Source organism: Emydura macquarii, unplaced genomic scaffold, assembly GCF_026122565.2.
Source record: "Emydura macquarii macquarii isolate MOO-44397 ecotype Brisbane River unplaced genomic scaffold, CSIRO-AGI_Emac_v2 contig_629, whole genome shotgun sequence".
NCBI lineage: Eukaryota > Metazoa > Chordata > Testudines > Chelidae > Emydura > Emydura macquarii.
The window spans coordinates 6808969-6832235 of NW_027130766.1; the positions used below are offsets into that span (position 1 = coordinate 6808969).

The 23267-nt window shown below is 56.1% G+C and overlaps 1 protein-coding gene across 2 annotated transcripts in view; it reads right to left on the minus strand.

The window, feature by feature from the left end:
- CACNB1 (calcium voltage-gated channel auxiliary subunit beta 1) overlaps positions 1 to 15681 on the minus strand; it is a 32122-nt gene extending 16441 nt beyond the window's left edge. For both annotated transcript variants that reach the window (XM_067541199.1, XM_067541201.1), the window contains exons 1-3: positions 15464 to 15681; positions 10595 to 10681; positions 1055 to 1174 (exon numbers count right to left, since the gene is read on the minus strand). In XM_067541199.1, the coding sequence (XP_067397300.1) occupies positions 1055 to 1174; positions 10595 to 10681; positions 15464 to 15550 (294 nt within the window). In that variant the 5' untranslated portion in view covers positions 15551 to 15681. The remainder of the gene's footprint in view (positions 1 to 1054; positions 1175 to 10594; positions 10682 to 15463) is intronic.
- Between the last annotated feature and the right edge of the window lie 7586 nt (positions 15682 to 23267).

Consider the following 23267-nt stretch of genomic DNA (forward strand, 5'->3'; position numbering starts at 1 on the left):
GGATATAGCTTCAAGGGCATGTTCCCTCTCCCCCATCTGTGACAGGACAGCAGCAGCCCCTGGACAGGAAAGGGGGACCTTCCCCCACTCAGCAGCAAGTGCTGATTGGCAGCCAGTCCCAGGGCATGTAATGGAAGGGCTGGGACACCGCCAGGCGGGGCAGCGCCAACCCGCAGTCTCCTGGCACTAGCACTCTCCCGAGCCCAGCCCAGGTCGATGAGACGTTTAATCAAGATTAGCCAAATTAATTAGCTGATGGTGGCCCCTGGGCTGTGGGATTTATGGGCGGTGCTGGGCCCAGAGCCAGCTGCAGCACAAGCAGCTAGTACTTCGGGAGGAGGTGAGGGCACAGCCAGGGTTCCCAGGGACTCGGCTCCCCCTGCAGAGTGGTACTCTCTACAAGTGGGTTACCAGCTGGCAGGAAGGACTCACAATCAGGGGGCCCACCCGGGCCAGAGCTCCTGGGATTAGGATAGACTCGGGTTTCGAGGGGAGCCAGGGTGCACCAACTTTTCCCTTCGGGGACTGGTGTCATAGCTACACTCACTCGGAAGTGCCATGATACTGTAGAGTCTCAGTGAAATCCAATGCTGAAATAGCACGGGGGGGGGGAGAGGGGCGCTGAGGAGCTGTGTGTTAGCGGGGGGCTGAGGGGAGCCCTGGACAAGAACAGCCGGGGGCTGAAAGTCAGGGCTGACAGGCACTGTCACAGCAATGTGACCTGCTCTGTCTCAGACCAGAAAGCTGTGGGATCATCTAGCACCAGGGCAGCTTGGCGCTGGGGGGTGCGATGAGTCGCAGCTGGGGACAGATAAGTTAAACCAACCCCCCCCCATGCTGGCTCAGCAGGCAGGAAGGCAAGGTGCCAGCTAGGAACTGCACCCAGCCACAAGCTCCCGGACAGCCTGTGTTTCCCTGCGTGGTCCCCCAGCCCGTCAATCAGCTTCCACTCTGTGGGCTGGAGACAGAGAGGGACCCTTGGTCCCCCCAGCCTGCACAACGGACAGAACAGGAGCGACCAACACATGTCCCCAACACATGCCCCCGCTCCTACCTTGGCTTTCTCCAGCTGCGCCAAGGCCTGGCGTTCAGCCTCCTTGCGCAGCGCCTCGCGATCCTCCTCCAGAGACACGTCTGAGTCCGAAGGGCGGCTGGTATAGGAATCCGCAGAGCCCTGGGCGAGCAGAGACAGCACCCACTTCAGAGAGGGGTGAGCTTCGCAGCCCCCCCATGGAGGGCGAGAGGGTGCTATGGCCACGCAGCTGAGTGGGCCCCATTTAGAGCAGCAGGAGATACCAGGGAGATCCTCCACCCTGCAGGTGGTTGGATCCAGGGCCCATCTCTAGTAACAGTTTCATTCATTATGTACCCATCACCGTGGCCTCTGAGCACTTTAGAAACAAACCATCGACCAGCACAGTCCAGTGGGGCTGCAGCAACAACTCCCACCCCCAGCATGGGGTAAAACCCCCATGTTGTGAGCTAGAGAGACGAGCCCTAAAGGAACCTTACGCCCACAGACTGCGGGGCAGGAGGGTTTGCAGGACTCTGGGGTTCTGTCAGCTCTGGGAGGAGAGTGGGGTCCAATGTATGAATCAGGACTTCTGTGTTCCATTCCTGGCTCTGCCACTGACTCTGTGCCTCGGTTCCCCTTGGCACTGCGAGGGTTAAGCTGAACGGCAGGGAACAAGGTGCAGCTGTTCTCCCTGCTTTGGGATGGAAAGTGATAGCGGGAACAGGACAGGGCTGGCGTGAGGGATCCTAGCACATCCCCTGCCACGTCCACGGGTCTGTGCTATTTCCGAGGCTCCCGAAAAGCCCTGATTGCAGCCCCCAAAGGGTTAATGCCTTGTGCTGACCAATGGGTGTCTGATCCAATGGGCTTAGAGTCCCTGGGCCATCCCACATCCTCCACACAGTCTGGCTTACCCACCGACAGAACCCTGCTGACAAAACAATCAGAGTGCTCTGCCCCCTCCACCCCGGTGCTTCCCCTCTGGGGGTTCTGCTGCAGGTGGGGAAACTGAGGCATCCAGCTGGGCAATGAACTGGAGGAGGGAGGAGGCGAAGAGTCCCTGAGTTCTGGTGGACCCTGACCCTCGTCTGCCCCGGGGATCAGTGCAGAAGGGACGGGGCAGTGTGCAGGCTCTTGACCCTGATGAATGGAGCATCCTAATCACTGGAGAGCCCTGGCAGGGCAGTGAATGCTGGAGCCGGGGGGGAGCAAGGGCCGAGAGATAGGGCTTGAGCCTCGGTTGGCATCAGCACAGGGCATCCCAGCTGCTGCTACAGGGCAGCGGGGCCTGGTGCTGTCCCAGCCTCACCCAGTCATACTGATACAACACGGGTGCTGGGCTCGGGCTGGGCTTGTTCAGCAAATTGGGGCAGAAGTTAAAAGGGATCCAAGAAACGGGGGTTACTTGTGAAGGGCAGTTTAGAGAGGCCCCCTGCACTGTTCTCCTAACACCCCTCAATCCTGCCCCCCAGCTCTGCCTATTCCTGCCCCCCAGCTTTGCCAAGGCCCTGAATCCCAACCCAGCTCTCTGCTGAGCAGGCTGCTTTTGACTCTGAATCACCTGATGGGTTGGTATTGGGGTCCTAGGGGAAGGGGAGGACTAGCAAACTCGTTTCCCTGACTGGCCTGGTGGTAGAAGGGGACCAGGACTCTGCGTTCTCTTTGTGTGCCTCCCCTTCCAGGCCCCCAACAGAGTGCCCAGCCGGCTTCCCAGTCTCCGGGGGCAGGGACAGCGGCCCTCAGTCACACAGATGTCTCTGCCAGGGCCCCCGAAATGTCAGTGCTAATTAGCTGGCTCTCAATCCAAGCAGCAAGTTCATCTACCTCACTGGCTGTGTCAGGAATGGGGGGCAGCACCCCACGCCTGGCTGGCTGGCAGCTCAGCAGGGATCAGGGAGCCGGTGGGCATTTCACTTTAATCACAGATTCCGCGCTCAGCTGCTCTGGATCTAAATCAAACCTGCTGCTTTCTCCAGCCTCCACCCGGAGGGGGCGGGAACCCCAACAACTAAACAATCCCAAGGGGTCAGCAGCTGAGGGCAGGGGGCCATTCTCAGGCCAACCAGAGGGGGGTGCCACAGAGCCCCATGGGGCATCCCACTCAGCCCCCTCCCACCCTCCTGCCTCCTCTCAGGGCAGTTCCAAGCACCCTTCACTCCCAGCGAGTTTAACACACCAGCGGGTTTCACTCTATCAAACTCAGTTGCTTCCTCCGAGGAGCTCCCCCATCAGAGGGAGGCAACCTGTGGGGGGACCCCTGCTGAGGAGGCCGGCTTGTGCTGCATGGGGATAGATGGATCTTTATGAGCCTGAGCTAACATCAGCCTGGAGGGGAGAGGATTTAGCTGGATCCAGCTGGAGAAGGACCAACCTCTCGCCCTACTGCACAGACATGCAAAGCCTCCCCCTCCCTGCTTTGGCCCCCCCCCCCCCCCCCCCGGCCAGGCAGCCCTGGAGTGGGGCTAACCCACACAGCTGGGGTTTGAAGCAATTTGAAGCAACGGGAGCAGTGTACTCACCTCCTCTGAGTCGTCCAGCCCATAGAGATACATCCTGGCTATGAGCGGGGGGTATGCAGGAGGGGGGCAGCCTGGTTGGGGGGGTAGGCAGAGGGGCAGAGGGATTTGGGAGAGGAGGCTAGTGGGCAGGGAGGGGAAGCCACGACCCGGCTTCGCTGAGCATCAAGGGCTTCGGGGGTGGGAATTGGTCCCTCAGAGTGGGGTGGGGGGGAGGCCCTGGGGCTGATCTCTCAGAGACACCATCTGCCCTGCTCCAGAGGACCGCTATTTCCTTGCCACCGACCAGACCAGAGAACTGGCAGGCAGGAGCTGGAAAGAGCCAGGAGCCGATGACGTGGGGCCGGGACACGATTGGCTCAGCCGAGGAGCAAGTGTCATATATGAGTGGAGCCGGAATGTGGCCCAGTTGGGGATCTGGGGGGAAGGGTGGACGCTGGCCCTTTAAGAACGAGGACCTTGTTTTAAAGCCCTGCAAGCAAAATGGGAGGGGGGGAGTGCGCATGGGGGTCTGGGAGGCAATCCTGCCCCGGCGGGGCCCACCCGCCCAGCTGGGAGAGATTTCTGGGCACATTGGGGCTTAGCAGGCAGGGGGCAGCTACTGTGCTGGGATGTGCCATGGAGCAAAGGGGGCTCCCTGCTGGCTCTGGATCGGGGGCCAAGGATGACACTTAGCTCCGGCTGTGCCAATGGTAGCTGTGCTTGCTAGCATCAGGACTGCGCAGCAGCAAAGCAGATGGAGCCAAGACGAATGGGAAGGGGGTGAGGTGCGTGAAAGAGGAACTGCCTGGATCTGGACACCCCAGCGGCCCTTATCTGCTTCTCCAGCCCCTCATCCCAGAGTATTCGAGCCCCTGCCGCATGCTAATGAACCCCAAGAGGCAGGACAGGCTCTAGTGGGGGAAACTGAGGCACAGAGCGGCATCATAGGGCCAGATTTCCACGTGGGTGGCCCTTTGAAAACCTGAAAATTAGGACCCAAGGTCCCGCAGAAATTCAGCAGAAGAGCCAGGATTCGAATGCAGATCTCTTGAGGCTCTGCCCACAACCCCTAACCTGACCCCCTACCCTTCCTTTCCCCACTCCTGCTTTCTCAGTGCTTTCATTACGCAAAGATTTTCCCCTCTGCCCACTACTGTATCAGTTTCCTGAATTTCGCCCTTGGAGATCTGACAAAGGTTCCTCTCGCCTTGTGCTCCCCAAACCCACCCACCTAAAATCGATCGCAGGATAGCTCAGGTTCCTTTGTAATCGTGAAGCCAGCACACAGTCTGTTGCTGATCTGGGATCAGAAAACCCCCCCACACCCTGGCTATGTACCTCAGATAAGAAGCTGGATCAGCACAATTTCATGGGGGCGGGAGGGGTGACTGATACATCGACAGCACAAGATTCCCAGCGTGCCTTGCAAGCTGACCAGAAGCTGTGCCACCCCACGACTATGCAGCCACCTTGGAGCGGAATGAGGCAGCTGTTTAACAGCGCTCAGCAACAAACAGGCAATGGGGGCAGGATCTAGGCTGTACATCCCCAGAGATAGTACCTCGAACAGCAGAGTACCCCCTAGCGCCACACTGGAATACTGGGGTCACCACTGCTTCCAAGGGCAGCATGGCCCTTACTGAGCCCCTCACCCCTCTCCCGGTGCACAGCACCCACCTAGTGCCACCATGGGGCATTCGGTTCAGCACTGACCCAGAAGGGAGAGCACCCCTACAGAGCCACCCATGTCCCTCACTCCCTGATGCCCCGGTTAATAAATTCTCCCCACGCTCAAACCGTTGGTGGTGGGGGACAACTGCAGCCTGCTCCCTACAACCAAGAATCTCCACAAACACCTCCCCATGATATGGGGCATCCTGCTCCTCCTCCACCCAGAGCCTCAGCCCCCAACCTGCCAATGTATTGGGGGGGACAGGAGGAAGAAACACTCCCCCCACCCCCAGATCCTTCACTCTCTGGGGTGTTCTCTGTACTGAGATCATGGATGGACAGGAATGTGGAGGGGAGGGAAGAGAGGCATCTGGGGAGAGAGTGTGGGGCAGAGGGGTTATGGGGAAGTCTGAGGGAGGTTTGGGGGTGAGAAAGAAGCAGGAGCTGTGGTGGAAGCGAAGGTCTGGGGGGGCCAGGAATGGAGCGAGATGGAAGTGGTGGGGTTGAGAGGGGTACAGGGGAGTGTGGGAGTGCCTGAGGGGGAAGTAGGGAGGCGGTGCCGAGTGAGGAGGAAGCAGTAGGTGGAAGAAGCTTGTGGGAGCGTGGCAGAAGCAGGGGGGGGGTTGGGGGGCAGGGGTGCAGGGTCTGGCAGAATGCTCTGCCAGCTGGGCAACCCCTCCAGCCCAGCTGGCTTTGGAACCCCTCTGGCTGGGTGCTGCGTACCCAGGGGTCCAAAGTGTGGGGGGCTCAAGGGAAGGGGTGATGGGCAGCGAGCCTGTGGGACAGTGATAGGGTGAGGGAGCAGCCAGGGGGACCCCAGGCAGAGGGGAGTATCAAAGGGTGCGGGGGGGGACGCTCACCAGGACGGGCTGGTGCCCTTTGCCGGGCGTCTCCATGCTGCCGACGCTGGCTGGGCCTGGGCGCGAGTGGGCAGCAGGGGTGGCTCTGCTGGGCTGCTGGGGCTCAGGTTTCACCAACAGTGCAACATTCGCAACCTGCCAGTGTATATTTAGCCCAGTGCAGGGGACGGGTGGGTGGGTGAGGGGGGCTGGCCTGAGACAAGGGTCAGGCCACCCTGGGCGCACTCTTCCCGCTCACAAGAGATCTTAGGGGTTCAAGAGGATACTGAAAACAGCCACCCCTGAAACCCCACTGAACAGTCACTGAAAACCCACTCCTATACCAGTGCCCTTCCATCCCAACTCACATCCCCCTTCCCCCTGCCAGTATCCCAGCCCCAGGGTCCCCGCCCCCGGCTGTGCCAATGCCCCTCAATCCCAACCCACAGCCCCCTGCTACTCCAGAACTATTCTGCTCCTCATAGCCAACCTCCGCTAGAGACACTTGCTGAAAGTGGGCCGGGGGGATGTGCAAGGTATGCCTCCAGTGGGGGTAGCTGCCAAAGTGCCACAAACCCCCTCACTCCTTGCAGACCCCTGTCCGAGGCCAAAGCACTGAGCAGGGCCCTGGGGCTACTTTCCGACCCAGGACAAGATCTGGCATGGATTAAGGCTAAATGGGGTCTGGAGCCCCCACACTTTGGGCCACCCTCCTCACCCCCAAAAAATTCAGCAGCCCTTTCCGCCCAGCCTCCACTCCCAGCTCATCAGCTAGGCTGTATGTTGCCCCCCCAGCTGCGCCATCTTGCCTCACAGCTCTCTCTGGAGCCTCTGATTCCAGTGATCCTGCCTCGATCCCCCCCAACCATCCCAGCTCCACGCCAGTGGCCTGAACAAACCACAGCTCACAGGAAAGGCCGGGAAGGGGGAGAAGGTGGGTTGACAGAGCACAGATCTGTACCCCCCTATTCTCAGCCCACGCCAGCAAAGGGCAGCACAGCTCCAGGTGCGACTGCCTGGCAGACACACACACACATTGTGCGGGGCTGGGAACCCCCCGATTCCCACTCCTGGGGGGAGATCAGTGTGGAATAATCCGGCCACTAACACCCAACTACCACTAGACTCCGATTCCACGTTGTTTGGGAGCCCCATAATGTACTAACCTCCTCCCTACCTGAGCCAAAGGGTCGCTGAACCATCCACCCCCTTGGAGCTAGGTGCTGGCCCATTCCAGGTTCCCATCACCTGTGGGACGTGCATTTCCCCACATTTACTAGCCTCCAGAAGCTACCGTGGTGCTACCTGCCAAATCCAGGCCTCATGGGAAGCTGTCAGTGGGGACCCCCAGAGCCAGCAGGAATTCTCCCTTCTCACTGGGGTGGGCTTGTTCCTGGATGGACCGAACGGTGCAGCGCTCCGTGGGGCAGGCGTCCGAGAGCTTCACTGGGGCACACCCCTCCCCACTGTCCTACCATCCATGAGCCCACGCTGCCCTCTGCTGGGTGTGCTGGGAAGGCCTCTCCCAAGGGGTCTGCACCCCCCAAGATGCATGAATTCATCCAGTCAAGTATCCCCAGGTTTGCAGCCCTGGAATCTGGATTCACCCCCTTGACCTCCCTGGCCGGGGCTATAATGTACCACTGGAGGCTGTTTCTCCAAAGCAGGCCCAACCTCTGAGCTGGAGATCCCTCCACCCGTTCCTTCCCCTCTTCCAGATTTATTCCCCCCTCACCCTCCCCATGCAGCCTGAACTGCCCCCCTGCAGCCACTGATCCTACCCTCCACTAACCCAGGATGAGGCTCTGTCAGCCTCACACAGCGGAGAACAGATCAGTGCTGGGCGGCTGGAGAAGCACCTCCATCAGGCTTTGGCAGATTCTGATCCAGGATCCATTTGATCTGAACCCCCCCTCCCCGCCCCTGAATTCAGGGTCGATGGGTCCAGGGTCAGTCTGCTCAGGTAGAAAATCCTGCTTTCAGCCCATCTCCAGGGGGAAAGCCCTGCCTGGGGGCGGCTTGTGGGGATGATGCCTGTGAATGAGCCCAGGGCAAGGGGAAAATCCCACTAGCCCATGTGGGTGTCACCCAGTCCCCATCATCGCCCCTGGGGGACAGCCCCAGCTTGGATGCCCCGAGAGTCTGCAGAAACGGCCAGGCCGGAGCTTTCCCTAGGGCACCTCTCCAGCCACCTCATCCCTCTCGTTCCCTGAACATTGGCTGGTCCGGAGTTTGGGACCAAAAGACCTCGCTCTGGAGGGTGGAAATACAAGGCAAGCTGGCCCTTTAAATTCTCTCTGCATGGGGGCCTCACTCCAGGAACTTCCTCCAGGGTTACTGCTCCCCCTCATCTTCCCGTGACATTGCCATGGGAACTGTTCACTCACCTCCCCCATCTACTGGGGGGAAGGTTACAGGAACCCTTTCTCCAGCTGTTTATCCCTTTGCCCTTTACACGGGGGCACGCTGAAGGGGATTAAACTACCCCCACCCCAGGGACAGACAAGAACTCCAGGGTCCCCTCTCCAGTCTAGGGCTCAGTCTGGGCAAGATCTAGCATCCCCAAGCACTGAGGTCTTGTCCCCCCTCCTCTGGGGGGTATATCCTAGCATCAGCCTGAGGTTGTGCCCCATCCAGCCTAGCTAGTGCCTTATTTCACAGTCACCCCCACCGGCTGGCTCCCCACAGGGCAGAACCGGGAAAGGGAGGCTGCCAGGGCAATCACCCCGTTAGCTCCAGGGGCCAGGGCTGGGTCCCTGGGGGCCTGCCCAGATGCATCTGTTGGGCGCCGGCTGGGCTGCCCACCCCTCCTGCCCCTAGCGGCCTGGCCCTGGGATGCTGATCCTACCTCCCTGCCCCTCAAACCATCCATCTTGCAGAGACTCAGCTGTTTCATTATTTATTCCAGCCCCAGGGGCGGAGGGGGGGGGTTGCTATGGAGACAACATTGCTTCTCAGCTCTGGGGAGATGTTTCTGGACTGTTTGATGGTGGTGGTGGTAGGGGGGAAATGCAGAGCAATGGTGGCTGGAATGAGGGGGGATGACAGGAATGGGAGGTGGGGGGATGACACTGCAGGATCTACCCAGCTGTCAGCTCCAGCCCCACCAAATCAAGCTGCTACACTGCTGGATGGATATCCACCTCCCCTCCCTGCTCTGGAGGGAGGAGGATCACTGGCTCTGTGGGGCGAGGGGGAGAGAAAACCAGTGCTGATCTAGTCCCGGCCTCTGCCTGCTGGAGGTGCTGTAAGGAGCAGGGCAGAAGTGCTGGCTCTGCCTGAACTGAATGGGAGCCGTAGCAGAGCAGCAGAAAGAACGGGGTGGCAGAAGCATCAGATGAGCCACAACAGAGCTGTACTGGGCAGCCGATGGAGGGGGTGCATTTACCTGTTTCCCCCCCCCCCCCCGACCCTTCCAGCTACAGCCAGCCCCCTCCCCCCCAGCTGAGAAAGCCCTGCCACCCCATGCTACTTTAAAGGAGCACCCGGCATGTGCGGGCAGCATCCCTGGCCGTGAAGGGGTTATGGCCATGCTATGTTGCCATGGGCACAGATACAGTTCACATCAGCCCCAAGATGAAAAAGAAACCCCAGGGCTCTGATCCTAGCCCTCCCACTGCTGCTGCTGCTGCTGGGACCTCTCCCCGCTCCCTGGGGGGTGGGGTGGGGGGGCAGTTTTGACCTGGGCCTCTCCCTGGGTGCCTAGTCCCCTCTTCTAGAGGCCTAGAGGCACAGTACGAAAGGGGAAGGGGACGGTCAATCCCTGTCTGCCCATTGATGGCGACTGGGGGGCATCCCAGCTCAGCTTCATCACCCCCACCACCCTGCACTGATCAGCCACAGATTCCCCCAGGTAGTCACTCCCTCCCTCCCCCATGGCGCCACCTTAATGCAAGGAGGAGCTCACCCCATGCCGGGCTCACCCCACCCACTCTAGGGAGACTCAATACATAGCAGTCATTAAGATGCCATTTCTGCCTCTAAAGAGACCCAGCAGATTAAACCCGAACTGTAGATTCTAGGGGGGATGGGGGAAGGCAGATTCTGTGTCCTGCAGCTTTAAATTTCTACATGCCCTGCCAACCTGCAGAGAGAGGCACTGGTCTGGTCTCCATCACGTGCACACCTCGCTCTTTCCCATGGGCACTTGATGTTGGTGCTTTCTCGCTGCTTTCCTCTCTCTGCAGTTGTGTTAGACTGAAAGGGGCTGGTCATGGCACTTGGAAGATGGAAATTTAAGAACAGAAAAACTGGGAATGCGATGCTGTGGCTCGAGGCAGGAATCGAACCCAGGATCCTCAGCACTGAATCCTCAAGACCCTGCTGCTCAAGCTAAAGGACAGCAAGGAGGAGGCTGTTACAGTAACCGAGGCTAGATGCTAAGGGGCAACAGGACCACTTGCCCTAAACTGTTATATTGCACTTAGTTCCCACAGTCCCAGCTGCAGAATCAATGGTGCAAAGCACATCCCATGGAAAGAATCTTTTCCAGAGGGAAGCCTAGGGTTCCAACCCCATCCTGTAAAAGCGATGCCGAGGCCATCTGAGCTCCCCACCCCTGCTGTCCTTACCTGTCTGACGAAGCTGTTGGAAGTCGTGTCTGAGGAGGTGCTGCCATCGGAGCGTTTGAACCTGCTCTTCCGCTTGCTGTATTTCCCCTGGGGGAGAAAGGGAAGGACAGCCTGGTTAGTGAGCATGCAGGAGCTTATAGACGGACAGGAGCAGACACCTGCATGGCATACTAGAAACCTGTGGAACTCCCTGCTGCAGAACGCTGTCAAGACAAATGGAGGAGTTACCCTGACATTTGCTTTGCTCCGTTTTCCATCAGAGGATCTCAAAGTACTTTACAAGCATAAATGAATTAAACCTCATTCCTCTCCTGCCCCGGAGAAGCGAGCGAGTATCATTATCCCCTTTGCATAGCTGGGGGGAAACTGAGGTACAGAAAGGGGAAATGATTTACCCATGGCCATGCAGCAAGTCAATAGGAAAGAGGAGAGCAGAACCCAGAAGCCCTGCTCTAATTTAGCCTATAAACTGTTCTATGATCACACCATGGCTGAGAACAGCACGAGCTGCTGGAATACAGATGACAAGCCTCATGCTTCAGGGTGTCGGATGATCAGCTGCTGAGGCCAGGAAGGAATCTCTACCCTCACAGTAGCATATCACACCATAAGGAGGCTGCCTTCTCCTATAGCAGATGGCTGGGGACAGGGGAAGGAGGACAGACGGATCCCAGGCCAAACATCCTACTGGTCTGAGAAGGTCTATTCCACTGTGAAAATCCTGACAGCAAGCTCATATCGCAGATTCCTTAGGACATGTCCCCATCTAAACAGCCACCTGGGCCTGGTCTGGCTGTGGGATCCCCTCCCCTATGGGGCTGTTGAGTCCCCCACAATGGAGCCAGTGACACCCAAAGCTCCCCGGGACTCACATAGAGCACTGGGGGTGCAAGAGGCAGGGCTGGAGGGAGGGGTCACTCTCCGACACTCATCTGCCGGGGAGGCAGCTGGCCCAGAACAACGTTGCACAGTCACCTGATGCGGGTGCCAATCAATATGCAGCTCCAGGGCATTAACAGCCTTGCTGGATTCCCAACCAATCTGGCTCTGTGCAGCGCCACAGCCAGTCTCTAATCACCGGGGAGCTAATTGCAATGCTGGCCACGTCAGCTCACCCCGATGGAAACAGAGAGGCGTGCGTCAGCCGAGGGCAAATGGCACTGGAATGGGTGGGCCTTTCTTCCAGCCGCTGCCAGGTCCCCTGTATCACTCTGGCTCTGGGGAAGAATCAAGGGCTGTGGGGGGACCAGATCCCACAGTCAGCAGCATGTTTATAGGATAACCATGGACTACAATGCACATTCTAGAGGAGGGGTTGATAGCCAAATCCTCAGCTAGCAGAAGGGGAAACTGAGGTACAGAAGAGGGAAGTGGCTTGCCTGTCAGAGGCCCCTGTGGGGGATGGCACCCTGGGAACAGTTTTATCGCCCGGTGTCGACGAGTAGGGTGAGGCATGTGGCCACCTGTCCCCATGGTTGTGGCAGGGTTTGGGACCAAGCTCCAGACAGAGGTACAGGTGGTGGGGAGGCTGAACTGTTTTCTTCAGTGAGATCTGGAGAGCTGCCCCCTCATCTACCTCTCATGTGCCCAGCTAGCTGTGCTGGGGGGAATGGCAGGGCTCAGTCTGTTTGTGGAGTTAACCCTTTCAGGGGGTGTATCACTGGGATCCATCACACCAACAGGGTCTAGCCAAGGTGACTGATTCAGGATGGGGCAGCTCCCTGGCCTGGGCCTCCCCAGGCGTGTGGGATTGAATTAGAGATGCAAACGGGGCCCTCAGCTGCCAAAGAGGTGAAGGGGGTGAGGCTGTGATCCGCTGCCCCTGCTGGGGGCGGGGGGAGGCGTGGGGATGAAGATTAGGTGGGGGTGAGAGGTGAGGGCCGATCTGAGCACTTGTGAGTCAAGAAGAGGCTGCCAGAGGAATCAGACCCGACTAGGTCCAACAAAAGGTCCCAAGGGGCAGCGTCACTGTCTACACCACTTCTGGCTCTGTCCAGGGAGCAGAGAGGAAATCCTTCCACAGGCTCATCCAGGGGCTGGGCCACCCCACCCTTTGGCCCGGGGCCTGAGAAGACCCTGAAATCCTGGCTCGAGAACCTGATTAGAAGTGGGGAGAGAGGAGCCCTCTGCAGCAGGGAGAGGAATGGGGTTACTTCATCTCGTCAGGGAGATAGCCTCACCCAGCACCCTTGGAGATGGCATGGACATGCCCTGCTCTGAGCTATGCTCCTGGGGTCTTGGACAGCATGGGAAGAGGGTACACCCTCTGTTCGGACACACAGAGGGCTGTGTGCACAATCATCCTCACAACATACCCAGAGCCTATACCTATACCCTAGTACAGATGCACACAAATAGAGCTGTGTGCACACACCTCCGTGCAACCATAGCTGTGTATACACACACACACGCACACCCTTACCTCTGTGCAATGAGAGCTGTGTATACACACAGGCACACCCCTACCTCTATGCAAGAGAGCTATGTATACACACACACCCCTATCTCTGTGCAATGACAGTTGTGTATACACAAACATACACCCCTACCTCTATGCAATGAGCTATGTGCACACACATACAGAGCTATACACATACAACCTATTACACACATGCCCATCCTCATGCAATTAGAGCTTACTACAGACTTGATTTACTATACACACACTCCAAACACCTCCCTAGTGGCACATGCACTCGCCTCCACTCCTCCCCCTAGGTGCGCACACTCTGCTGCTCTCCTTCCACACACCCACGCAGGCCTCAGCAGCCATGCGCACAAAGCAAGCTAACACACCTGCTGCCACTGAGTCATCCCATGACCCAGCGGCTCCTCTTCCAACAGAGCCTGGTGAACGCTCCAAATACCCGGCTGGTGACAAAGACTTAGACAGAAGGAGCTAGTAGCTGAGAGCTGCCCCACAGCCAGTTCTCCTGCATTATCCCCATAGCACTTCCTGCTGGAAAAGGCCAGATTCTGGAGTAGCCAAGATTTCCACCCCACCCACAGCCAGTGCTCCCTGCAGAAAGTCAATTGTTGTAGGACCCTTCTGTTGCTGTCCTCAAGGGCCTGATTCTGCTCCCCTCTACCCCAATGGGGGGCAGCTTCATCACAGCCCCGGGGCGTTAGTTCTTTTCCAGCTGATTCCTCCTGAAGCTCCCGGCAAGCGTGGGGCCTTTCTGCACAGGGCGAGTGGCCCGGACATGTTGGGGCAGGTTTCGGAATGAGCCAGGCACATCTCAGAGGGACAGCTGGGCCCAGCTGCTGCCCAGTCCAGAGACATGTGGTCCCTGAGCAGGGCAGGAGTTGGTATTTTTAGGATTCTTCCCCACCCCCATCGTTCCAGTCAGGGCCCATCCACGGGTCACATTCACTGGGCCCGCCCCTCAGTGGGTGGCGGGGATCCCCCATCCAGGGAGTTGGTGGCTCTCCGGGAGGGGGGCGAGCGGGGGGGAAGGATTAATCCTCAAGGCCCTTTACAGAGCCACGTGCTAAGCTGGTGGAGGCTGGTTGTGTGTTTCCCAGCCCTGTTGAGGGCCTGACACTGCCAGGGTGTCTGGGTGCCACCAGGAGCTCCTCCCCACTCCAAATCTCCCGGTACTGGGGGACAGGCTGCAGCAGCAAAGGGCCTGTGTGTGGACAGTAAATGGTAGAATGCGCTGACCAGATCAGTGGGTCCATCCTGCCACTGCTATCCCCTGCCCTGCTCACTAGCCCTGACCAACAGGTCCAACCAGCCACTGGTATCCCCACTTCACTACAGCAGAGCAATGGCCCATCTGCACTGGTCTGCCCACCTCCTGCTATGTTGAATCCGAATAGTGAGACATCAAACCCCATCATCACCTGTTTCTAACAGAAGCGAAGTACTTGGGTACTAACTGGCAAGAGGTGGAGGAGGTAAAGGGGCGTGGTGACTTCTGAGAGGGTTTGCCAAATTATCCTGCATGTTCCAAAGTTTCCCCGGAGCCACACATACCCTTCGATCGCTGCTGTCCATGGCTGCGGCCCAGGGCGCCCCACACGCCGGGACGGATCCAGCCCCACAAACCTCTCAGGATTATTAGCCACCTTTTCCAGATGGGAAACTAAGGTGACACAGCAAGTGAGCCACAGAGCAGGGAATAGGAGAACCCAGGGGCCCCGATGCCCCGTCCCCGCTCTAACCACAAGAGGCACTCTTCCAGCTCTGCAGAGGCACCCCTAGACCCTCCTGGTTTCCTCTCTGCTGGCTTTGGCAAAGGCTACTGCGTTTTTATCACCCGCCACCCATTTCAAAGTTTGGGGTTGGCTTCCCTTGTGATCTCTGGGCACCCATCCCCAGTCCTGCAGGCTGGGGGAGATGGAGGGACCCCGCTTTGCCTGGCTGGGGGAAGGACAGAGCCCGCTTGGGTGCTTGAAGAGGCTTTTGCGGGAAGACTGAAACCCTGAAAGCTGCCAGTGAAAGCCGGGGGCTGCTGGGAAGGGCTGATCCCAAGGGGAGGGCTGGGCGGAAAGCAGCCAGGCTGAGATTCCTCCCTGCGGGGCGAGCCATCGTCCGACCCCCGCCCCGCCGGTTCGAATCCCTCCCCTCCCCCACAACAATACTCAGCCATGGGGGGGCCCCCCCTTATTCCCACCCACCACCCCAACCCTCGGGAAAGCAGAGGGCCGTGAGCCACTGGCCGGGCTCACCCGTGCGCCGGTTCCGATCCGGTCCATTGCCGCCCCCCCCAAACCGCACACACCTCCCTTTCCCATCCCCCCCTCTCCTGCCCCCCGGTATTTCTAGCTACGAAGCTCCCCCTCCTCCCCGCTGTGGCCGGGAGCAGATCGGCGCGTGGGGGGGGGTGTAACTGGGGGCTTTATCCTCCCCCAGCCCCGTCCCACCTGCAGGCCCGGGTTGTCGAAGACGTCCATCTGGATCTCCTGGGTCGAGCTGCGGGGTGTCCTGGCCATGCCGCCCTCCCGCACCATCGAGCTCCCGGCGTCTCGGCCTGGCTCGCACCGACCGACCGGACTCGTGTCCCAAGCCAGCCCCGGCAGAGGAGGAGCCCGGGGCGGGCGGGCGGGAGGAGGGGGGCGCGTGGGGGCGGTAGCCGCCCCCTCCCGGCGCCCAGCCCCTCCCGGCGGCCACGATGCGCGGCGAGGGAAGGGGGGGGGGCGTCCTGCTGCTGCTGCTGCTGCTGCTGGCCGAGCGGCTTCCCAGCAGCCGGCCCCGGGCGGGGTGTGGTCCCGGCAGCCCGCCTCACCCGGCAGAGAGGGGCCCGGCTGGGCGGGGGCCGGTGTCCATGGCCATGCAGCTGGAAGCAGAGATTCCCCCCCCCCCGGGCCTGCATCTAACCAGCCCCTCTACAGCAGGGAGTCCCCCCCCCACCCCTGATTTCCACCTCTCCCAGCCGCACCAAGAGGGGGCCGGGGGCCAGGGGAGGTCACGGCTCTAGGGGGGAGACTCGGGGCGGAGAGGTGCCCTGAGACCATGGCGAGGGGATGGACGCAGGGCTCCAGCGGCATCCCCGCTGCCCGGCTGGCTCTAGGTGGCTGTGTGGGGACACCGCGGCCCTGCACCCCCAAGTTCTGCACTGAGCTGGCCATTGGCCCCCTGGGTATTTTACTGCCATTCGTTTCTCGGGGGCCTGCGAGACCCCGCTGGGCGGCTGTTCCAGGCTCACGGAGGGCTGGGATTCCTCATTCCTGCCCCTGGCAGTCAACGTGCCTAGGAAGGACTCAGTCGCAAGCCATAGTCCAGACGATGAGCACCGAGTGCCATGCTATCCTCAAGCCACACAAGCAAGGTTTCTGGACGCTAAGGCGAGGATCCCCAGCCAGGCCAGATGGCCTCGCTTCCTGCCAGGTCACAAGGTCAGGCAGTCCAGGGAGCTTGGTAAGAATGGGACACGGCCTCCCAGCGCCCCTGCCACGGCAGCCTGCCAGAAAGTGGCCAGCTGTATTGTTTAGCTGGTGTTATTGTGGGGTGGCTGTTGGCCTGGGTCTCCAATCCTCTTTTCCTGGTCTTTTCTCCGGTGCAAGATTCTCAGGAGATCAGTAGGCTTGTGTTAGCTTCTTGTCTCCTTGCTTTTGGAGAGTGAGGGGGTGGATCTGAAAAAGGACAGCTCACCCCACATCACCTCTGCCAAGAGGTTTCTAAGTCAGGGACTGTGATCCAATCCCAAGCAATGGGAAGGCCCTAGAAGGTTAAAACTTAACCTCACTGGTGCTGCAGGGATGGAGCTATGGATTCACTCTGGAGAGCTGGCTCCTTTCTGGCCTCCAGATCCAGAGTGGGAGACAAACTATCCGGAACACAAGACATCCGACGCAAGATCGATTTTCCATGATTAGAACCGATCTATCACTGACGGACTGAGGTGCTTGGGACTGCAGTGTCCAAACACGGAATCATACTTCATCTCCACTGTGCAGGCTGGGGAAATGAGGCACGGAGAGAAATGACTTGCCCAAGGTCACACAGCTAATTGGTGGCAGAACCGGGAATAGAACCCAGCCTTTCTGAAAGGCTCTAGCCATACTAGATCAAGTTGCCTTCCCCCAATTTAGGAGGGTGGGGATCCAGCTTGGATGACTGTGACTATCTGGGTCCAGGCACCCCAAGTGGAGAAGAGGGGGTCTGAACCCCACAGAATAAGCAACTGAATCAACTGGTTGTATACAATGTGATTGTGGATGAATATGTCAAATAAGGTCTTTTATGAAAGCTTGTAATGTTCTAAACTTGCTAGGCATTAGGAGATTTGTGTACAGGGTATGTAAGGTGTGAATGTGTACGCATGTGTAGGCATTGTACCCATGGTGCACCTTGCAACAGATGGTGAAGCAATCATGCAGGGAGGGGCACCTCCAAAACTAGTTGTTTACATGAAACCAACTTCAAGTACCCATCCATCCTCCAGACAGGAAAAGACAATGGTGGACCATTAGAGTTAATGGAAAGACACAGAGACAACTGGGAATTCCCCCCACTCTGAATACCCAGGAGTCACTATGCCAGGAAAGGGAAGCAGAAAAAAAAAAAAAGTCTTTTAAAAGCAGGCTTGTGTATATGAGGTTTCTTTCCAGATACTGAGGGGCAGCCTTTAAGTGAGAAGCTGTCCATGAAACCCTAGCTCCCCTCTACGACGCGGTATGCTGGGAAACCGTTCAGAGGCAATAGGTAACATATTATAAAAGGGAATTTGTCTAAAACGTGTAAAACCTGAGGTTGCGTCTTTTTATTTTCCTTGCGACTTGTCTGGGTTTGCTTTTCCTTACTGTTTCACCTTTGAATCTGTGATTTTTTTTTTCTGTTAAATAAGTTTTTGTTTATATTTACCCCCAGCAGGTCTCTGGTGTGCAAACTGTGTGGCATGTGTGTGCCAAAGTGAACTGATCCCTGGCATGGCATTGCCACCCTTACTGCAGTGCTGCTGCCGGGCTCCCGGCCAGCAGCCACTGCTCTCCAGCCACCCAGCTCTGAAGGCAGTGCAGAAGTAAGGGTGGCAATACCGCAACCCCCTACAGATTTCATGGGGAGATGATATTTCAAAGTCTGTGACATGTTTTTCACAGCCGTGAATTTTGTAGGGCCCTAACTATAGCATTAAGGCACAAGTGACAAGGCAGGTAGTGTCAGAACTCCTCATTGGTCTGGAAGATCCCCAGAACATCACAGTCACATCAAAACTGCCCCTACTTCTTTGTCCCAAACTCCAACCAAACTCTGAATCAACCAAGGCTGGTGTGTTTTGCTTCTCCCCACCCACCACCCATCCAGATGGGAGCAAAACAGCCAGATCAGGAGGCTGCTCTCATATGATTTTTGTCCCAGCTGGAAGCGGAAGGTCGCAGAGTACCCAGCTTCTCCCAGAGTTTCCCAAATTCTCATCTGCAGAAGGATCCCAACATTCCAGTGTTTCTCTGAGGTTCATGACTACACTGATGCCAGGAGACACCAGCGGATACAGATAGGAGGCTGGAGATCACGGCCATGAAGCCATAGTCCCACCACCATTCAGCATCTCCCCCTGGATGTGACCCTCCCAGTGTGTTGAGCAGGCTGCGTTCTCTCTCCCTTCCCCACCAGACTAAACCCCAGAGAAAGACTTGGACCAAAGCCCCACATCTAAGCAGTCCCACACTGGGATAGCAGAGCTCTTCATCCAGATGTGACTCCCACCCATCCCCCTCTCCTGATGCCAAGCTGGATTTGAAATGACCTCTCTAGAGCCCAAACCAACTGGGGCTGGGGATCTGAAGAGAAGGAAGCTGCTTGGAGAAACCCCTTATACCACTTGTTTCCAGCTAGGACAAGGGGGATGGTCTTATCTGAGGCTTCAGTGCCTCTCCAAGGGGGTTAGTTTGGATGCTCCCCTCTCCCATTGGCCTGTTTGTTCAGAGACCATCCAGCCTACCAGCCTGAGAGAAGCAATATACTCAGCCTCTTGGGAAGCTGAAGCTACAGATGTTTCCTGGATGTTGTTTTTCCAGCTTGCTCCCCTTCCCCCACCACACACACACAACCCACCAGCTACTGTAATCCCCCCAAGGGACCCTGGCAGTGAACAGAAGTTGGGCAGGAAGAGTGGGAGGGAGAGGAGAGCAACTGGGGGTGGGGCAAAAATGAGGGGTGATCAGAGGGAGCTATAGATTGGGAGATAGGGATCAGGGAGGGGGCAGAGGGAAAGATCTGGGGCCTTGGGAAGCTGGGGGAAGGAAAGTGAACACACAGACTGCAGGCAGCTGCATAGGAATATAATGCAATTAGTTCTCCTGTTGCACTGCCAGATCCTCTCCACCCACGAGGCAGGCTCACCACATCCAAGTTTTAGAAGTAAACACTGCAAAATAGGCTGCAATGCCAGTGGTGCCCCTCAGTGGGTTGTTGACCTGGGGTAGCAGAGCTCAGGCCCATCCTAAGCACCAGCAGTATAAGATGTTACCTCGACACAACGTCCTTCCCCCCAAAGCACTATTTACAAATAGATGCAGCCAACTCTGGGGCAGATCAGATTACCTTTTGTGAGCAATCAAAACCCAGCACAAGATGCTAAGGAAGATATTTGAAAGCAGACAGACAGATTTTATTTTATTTCCTTGGACAGATAAGGGTATAAACAATACCACGCAACACCATTTTGTAATGGCTGCAGCCCTACTTCTAAGCTGCATCTGGTGCTTTTGCACCATGGGAGAAAACAGCCAGATTTCCCCACCTGGGAATTCCTCCAGTTTAGGGGAATTCTCCTAGATAATAAGGGCATAACATGATTCTTCCACAGGGGGTGGGAAGCAACTACTTCTCCTCCTTCCCTGTACATCCCCATGCATCTGGCCAAATGTTTACAGGCACATATTTTTATTTGCCTTTCTCTTTGGCATTAGGTTGTAGCAAATGCTAGACAGCAGGATCCTGGAACTGATGAGCCAGTGGGTCAGATCCATGTTTCCAACACACATTCCTGTATCAGGTATTTCCAGGTTTTGGTGTTTGTTTTATGAAAACAATAACTCAGTTTTTAAACAGCCAAAATCTGTGTTTATCTGTGTTGTTCTCCCTTAAATTAACCAAGAATCTGTTCCTGTTGGGTCTCCTTCTCCTACCATATGTTGATTATTTTGCACCAGCCAGATTCCAAATGAACCATGAGATGGAATCTAGTCTGAGTATTTAACAAGCAGCCTTAGTTTTTGGTCTGATTTTCTAGCCAATTGCAATTTTCAGACATGACTTTCAGAGGAAATATGCCGAAACGCTGCAAAAAGGATGGATTGTAGTGCTTTTTAACATCTGGTTTATAAAAAAAAGACAAATTTTTACTGGAGTGGAGTTTGTATCAGTTTAAAAGTAGAACTTTAGTTATATTTTGCAAACAAGGCAATTGAAGAATCGTTTTTTAAAGAAACATGGCCATTTATACATTATATTTGTGCTAGTCTCTCCTCTTGTTCCAAGAACTCTTACACTTTCAGATCCTTTAGAAGTTCTGTGCACCCCAAATTCACACAGATTCCAGCCCCTTTCTGGATCAAACTTTCTTGGATGTGGAGTAAGTCAGTGACTCTCTCTGGGTCTGAATCTGACCTCACTGATTCTGATTTTACACAATTTCTTTTTCATGGAGATGCTCCTGGTTGACATGGCATGAGAGGGGAGTCAGTTAATAAGCTATAGGTTTATTAGCTAAGAAAAGGAAATGACAGTTATTGAGAGGCTGAAGCAGGTAAAATATATTAACAGGTGAGACACTGTTTGCAAATCAAAATGGTAGCAGGGATGTGGTAATCTGCCAGTTTCCCAAAAATCTCTCAGGGCTACCCAGAATAACTCTGGGGATCTCCATCTTCTCATTCAGTTATTCTGCCCTGTTAGAATCTAAACAGTCCAGAGATAAAGGATCTTTCTTTGAATCCATATTTATAGCTTCTTCACACAGAAAGCCAGCTGACAGTGACTCTCCCCAGGTGGGCTTTTCCTTTGATGACAGTAAGTGAGGAATGCACATAGCTTTTTGACCTCTAATAATCATGCAGCATAATGGACACTTGCTTTGAAATTAGCATTTTATAAAGTCCTTAAATCCTTCTTTAGTATTTCACAAGATTTCTTACATGGGTTATTTAGTAACAGGGTATACACAATCTAAGTGTTTGCTGTTATAATGTAACAGGAACAGAAAAGTGAAAACAATAGCACATTCCACTAGTTTTTCATAAAGTTTAAACATCTGAATACACATTTATACATTTAACACTTTGATCTATACTAACACACAGTGAATTGGCCTGGAGTTCTGACCTGAGCTGGCACCAGGTTTGCCAGTGTCACAGTGATATCACAGGATGAGGACAGGCAAGGTAATAAGCTGCTGCAGATGAACGTTGGACAAGCAACAATCCTATTTTCATATTCCAAGAAGTAGAAGAAGTAGCAATGTGGTGAAATTAAGAAAAGGAAATTTGAGGTTAAATGCCAGGAAAAATCCTTCCAAACCTACAGTATGTGACAGAGCAGGATGGCCCATGAAATAGGGAGAAGAGGGGATAGGAAGTCAGGACTCCTGGGTGCTATTCCTAGGTCTAACATTGATTCACTGTACGAGTTTGGGTTAATGGCAACCACCTGCAGTTCAAGGACAAGCATATATAGGACAAGGCCTATCTTTAAGGGCTAGCCCAACATGCTATTCCTGGTTCAAAGCCATCTGCTTGTATAACAGTACTGGATCCTTTGCATGACTACTGCTGGAAACACTACTTCCAATGATCTGATTGATGTTTCGTAGTGATTCCTTACTGGTATGGGTCACACGACACAACACACTGCATAGTGGGCATCCCTTAAAACCCAGGACAGTTGGTCATCCTACCCTGGCCTGCCAGGCCCCATGGCTTACCCCAAGCTGTGACCTATTCTAAGCCCACCCCTGCAGCATGGCATGGCATGGCCTGCCCCATAGTTTTGGTCCCTGTTTCATGGCTTGCCTTCAACCTGGCATAACCTATCCCATAGCTACCCCCACACCTGAGCTAGCCCAGGCCCCCAGCCTAGTATACCTTATCACATGACTTCTCTACTGTTCCCCATGAACTTAGCTCCTACCCCATGGCCAACCTCCAATCTGACTTGGCCTACCCCATAGCTGTCCTCCAGCCTAGCGTAGAATCAGAAATGTAGGGCTGGAAGGGACCTCAAGTCCAGCCTCCTGCACTGAGGTAGGACCAAGGGAACCTACAGCATCCCTGACCTCTTACAGGCATTTGTCCAACCTGGTCTTAAGAAACTTCAGTGATGGGGATTCCACAAGCTTCCTTGGAAGCTATTGCAGTGCTTAAATACCCTTATGGTTAGAAAGTTTTTCTAATATCTAACCTAAATCTCCCTTGCTGCAGCTTAACTCCTTTACTTCTCATCCTACCTTCAGTGGCTATGGAGCACAATTGATCACCCAATTTTTTTAACCTCCCCCATAGGGCAGGTTTTCTAAACCTTTTATCCTTGTTGCTCTCCTCTGGACTCTCTCCAATTTGTCCTCATCTTCCCTAAAGTGCGGTGCCCAGAACGGGACACAGCGCTCCAGCCAAGCAGTGTGGGACAACCACCTCCAGGGTCTCATACGACAGCCCTGTTAACACACCTCAGAATGATACTAGCCTTTTCCCCAACTGCATCACATTGTGGACTCATATTCGATTTGTGATCCACTGTAACCCCCAAGTCTGCCCCAGGGCTCCCACACTGACCCCACGAACTCAGCTCCTCCACTACCACAGCCCCCCCAACCCAGCAACACACCAGGCTCCAACCCCCCTGACCTGTCCAAAGCCCCCTAGCCTAGCGTGCCCCTACTGTCCCCATTAAGCCAGGGCCAGCAGCTACTACCCCACACCAGCCCTTACTCTCCTCCATGCGTTCAGCCCTCCAACCCGCTGCGCGCGGCCTGGAAAAGACAGCACCCCCGCCCTCTCCCACAACGTGGTACACTGAGCAGCCGACCCCATTGCGCAGGCGCAGTCTCTGCCGGACTAGTCCGGGCAACACTCCGACCACGTGATCATTACAAAGGCCCCGGAGCCCGGACCATACCATTGCCAGACGCAGGGGGGGAATATGTTTCAGAATCCCGGTTCCGTCCGAACTTTCCCCCTCGGAACCAGACTCTGCCCCCTTCTTCTGCGTTTCCCCATTCCGGAGTAGGGC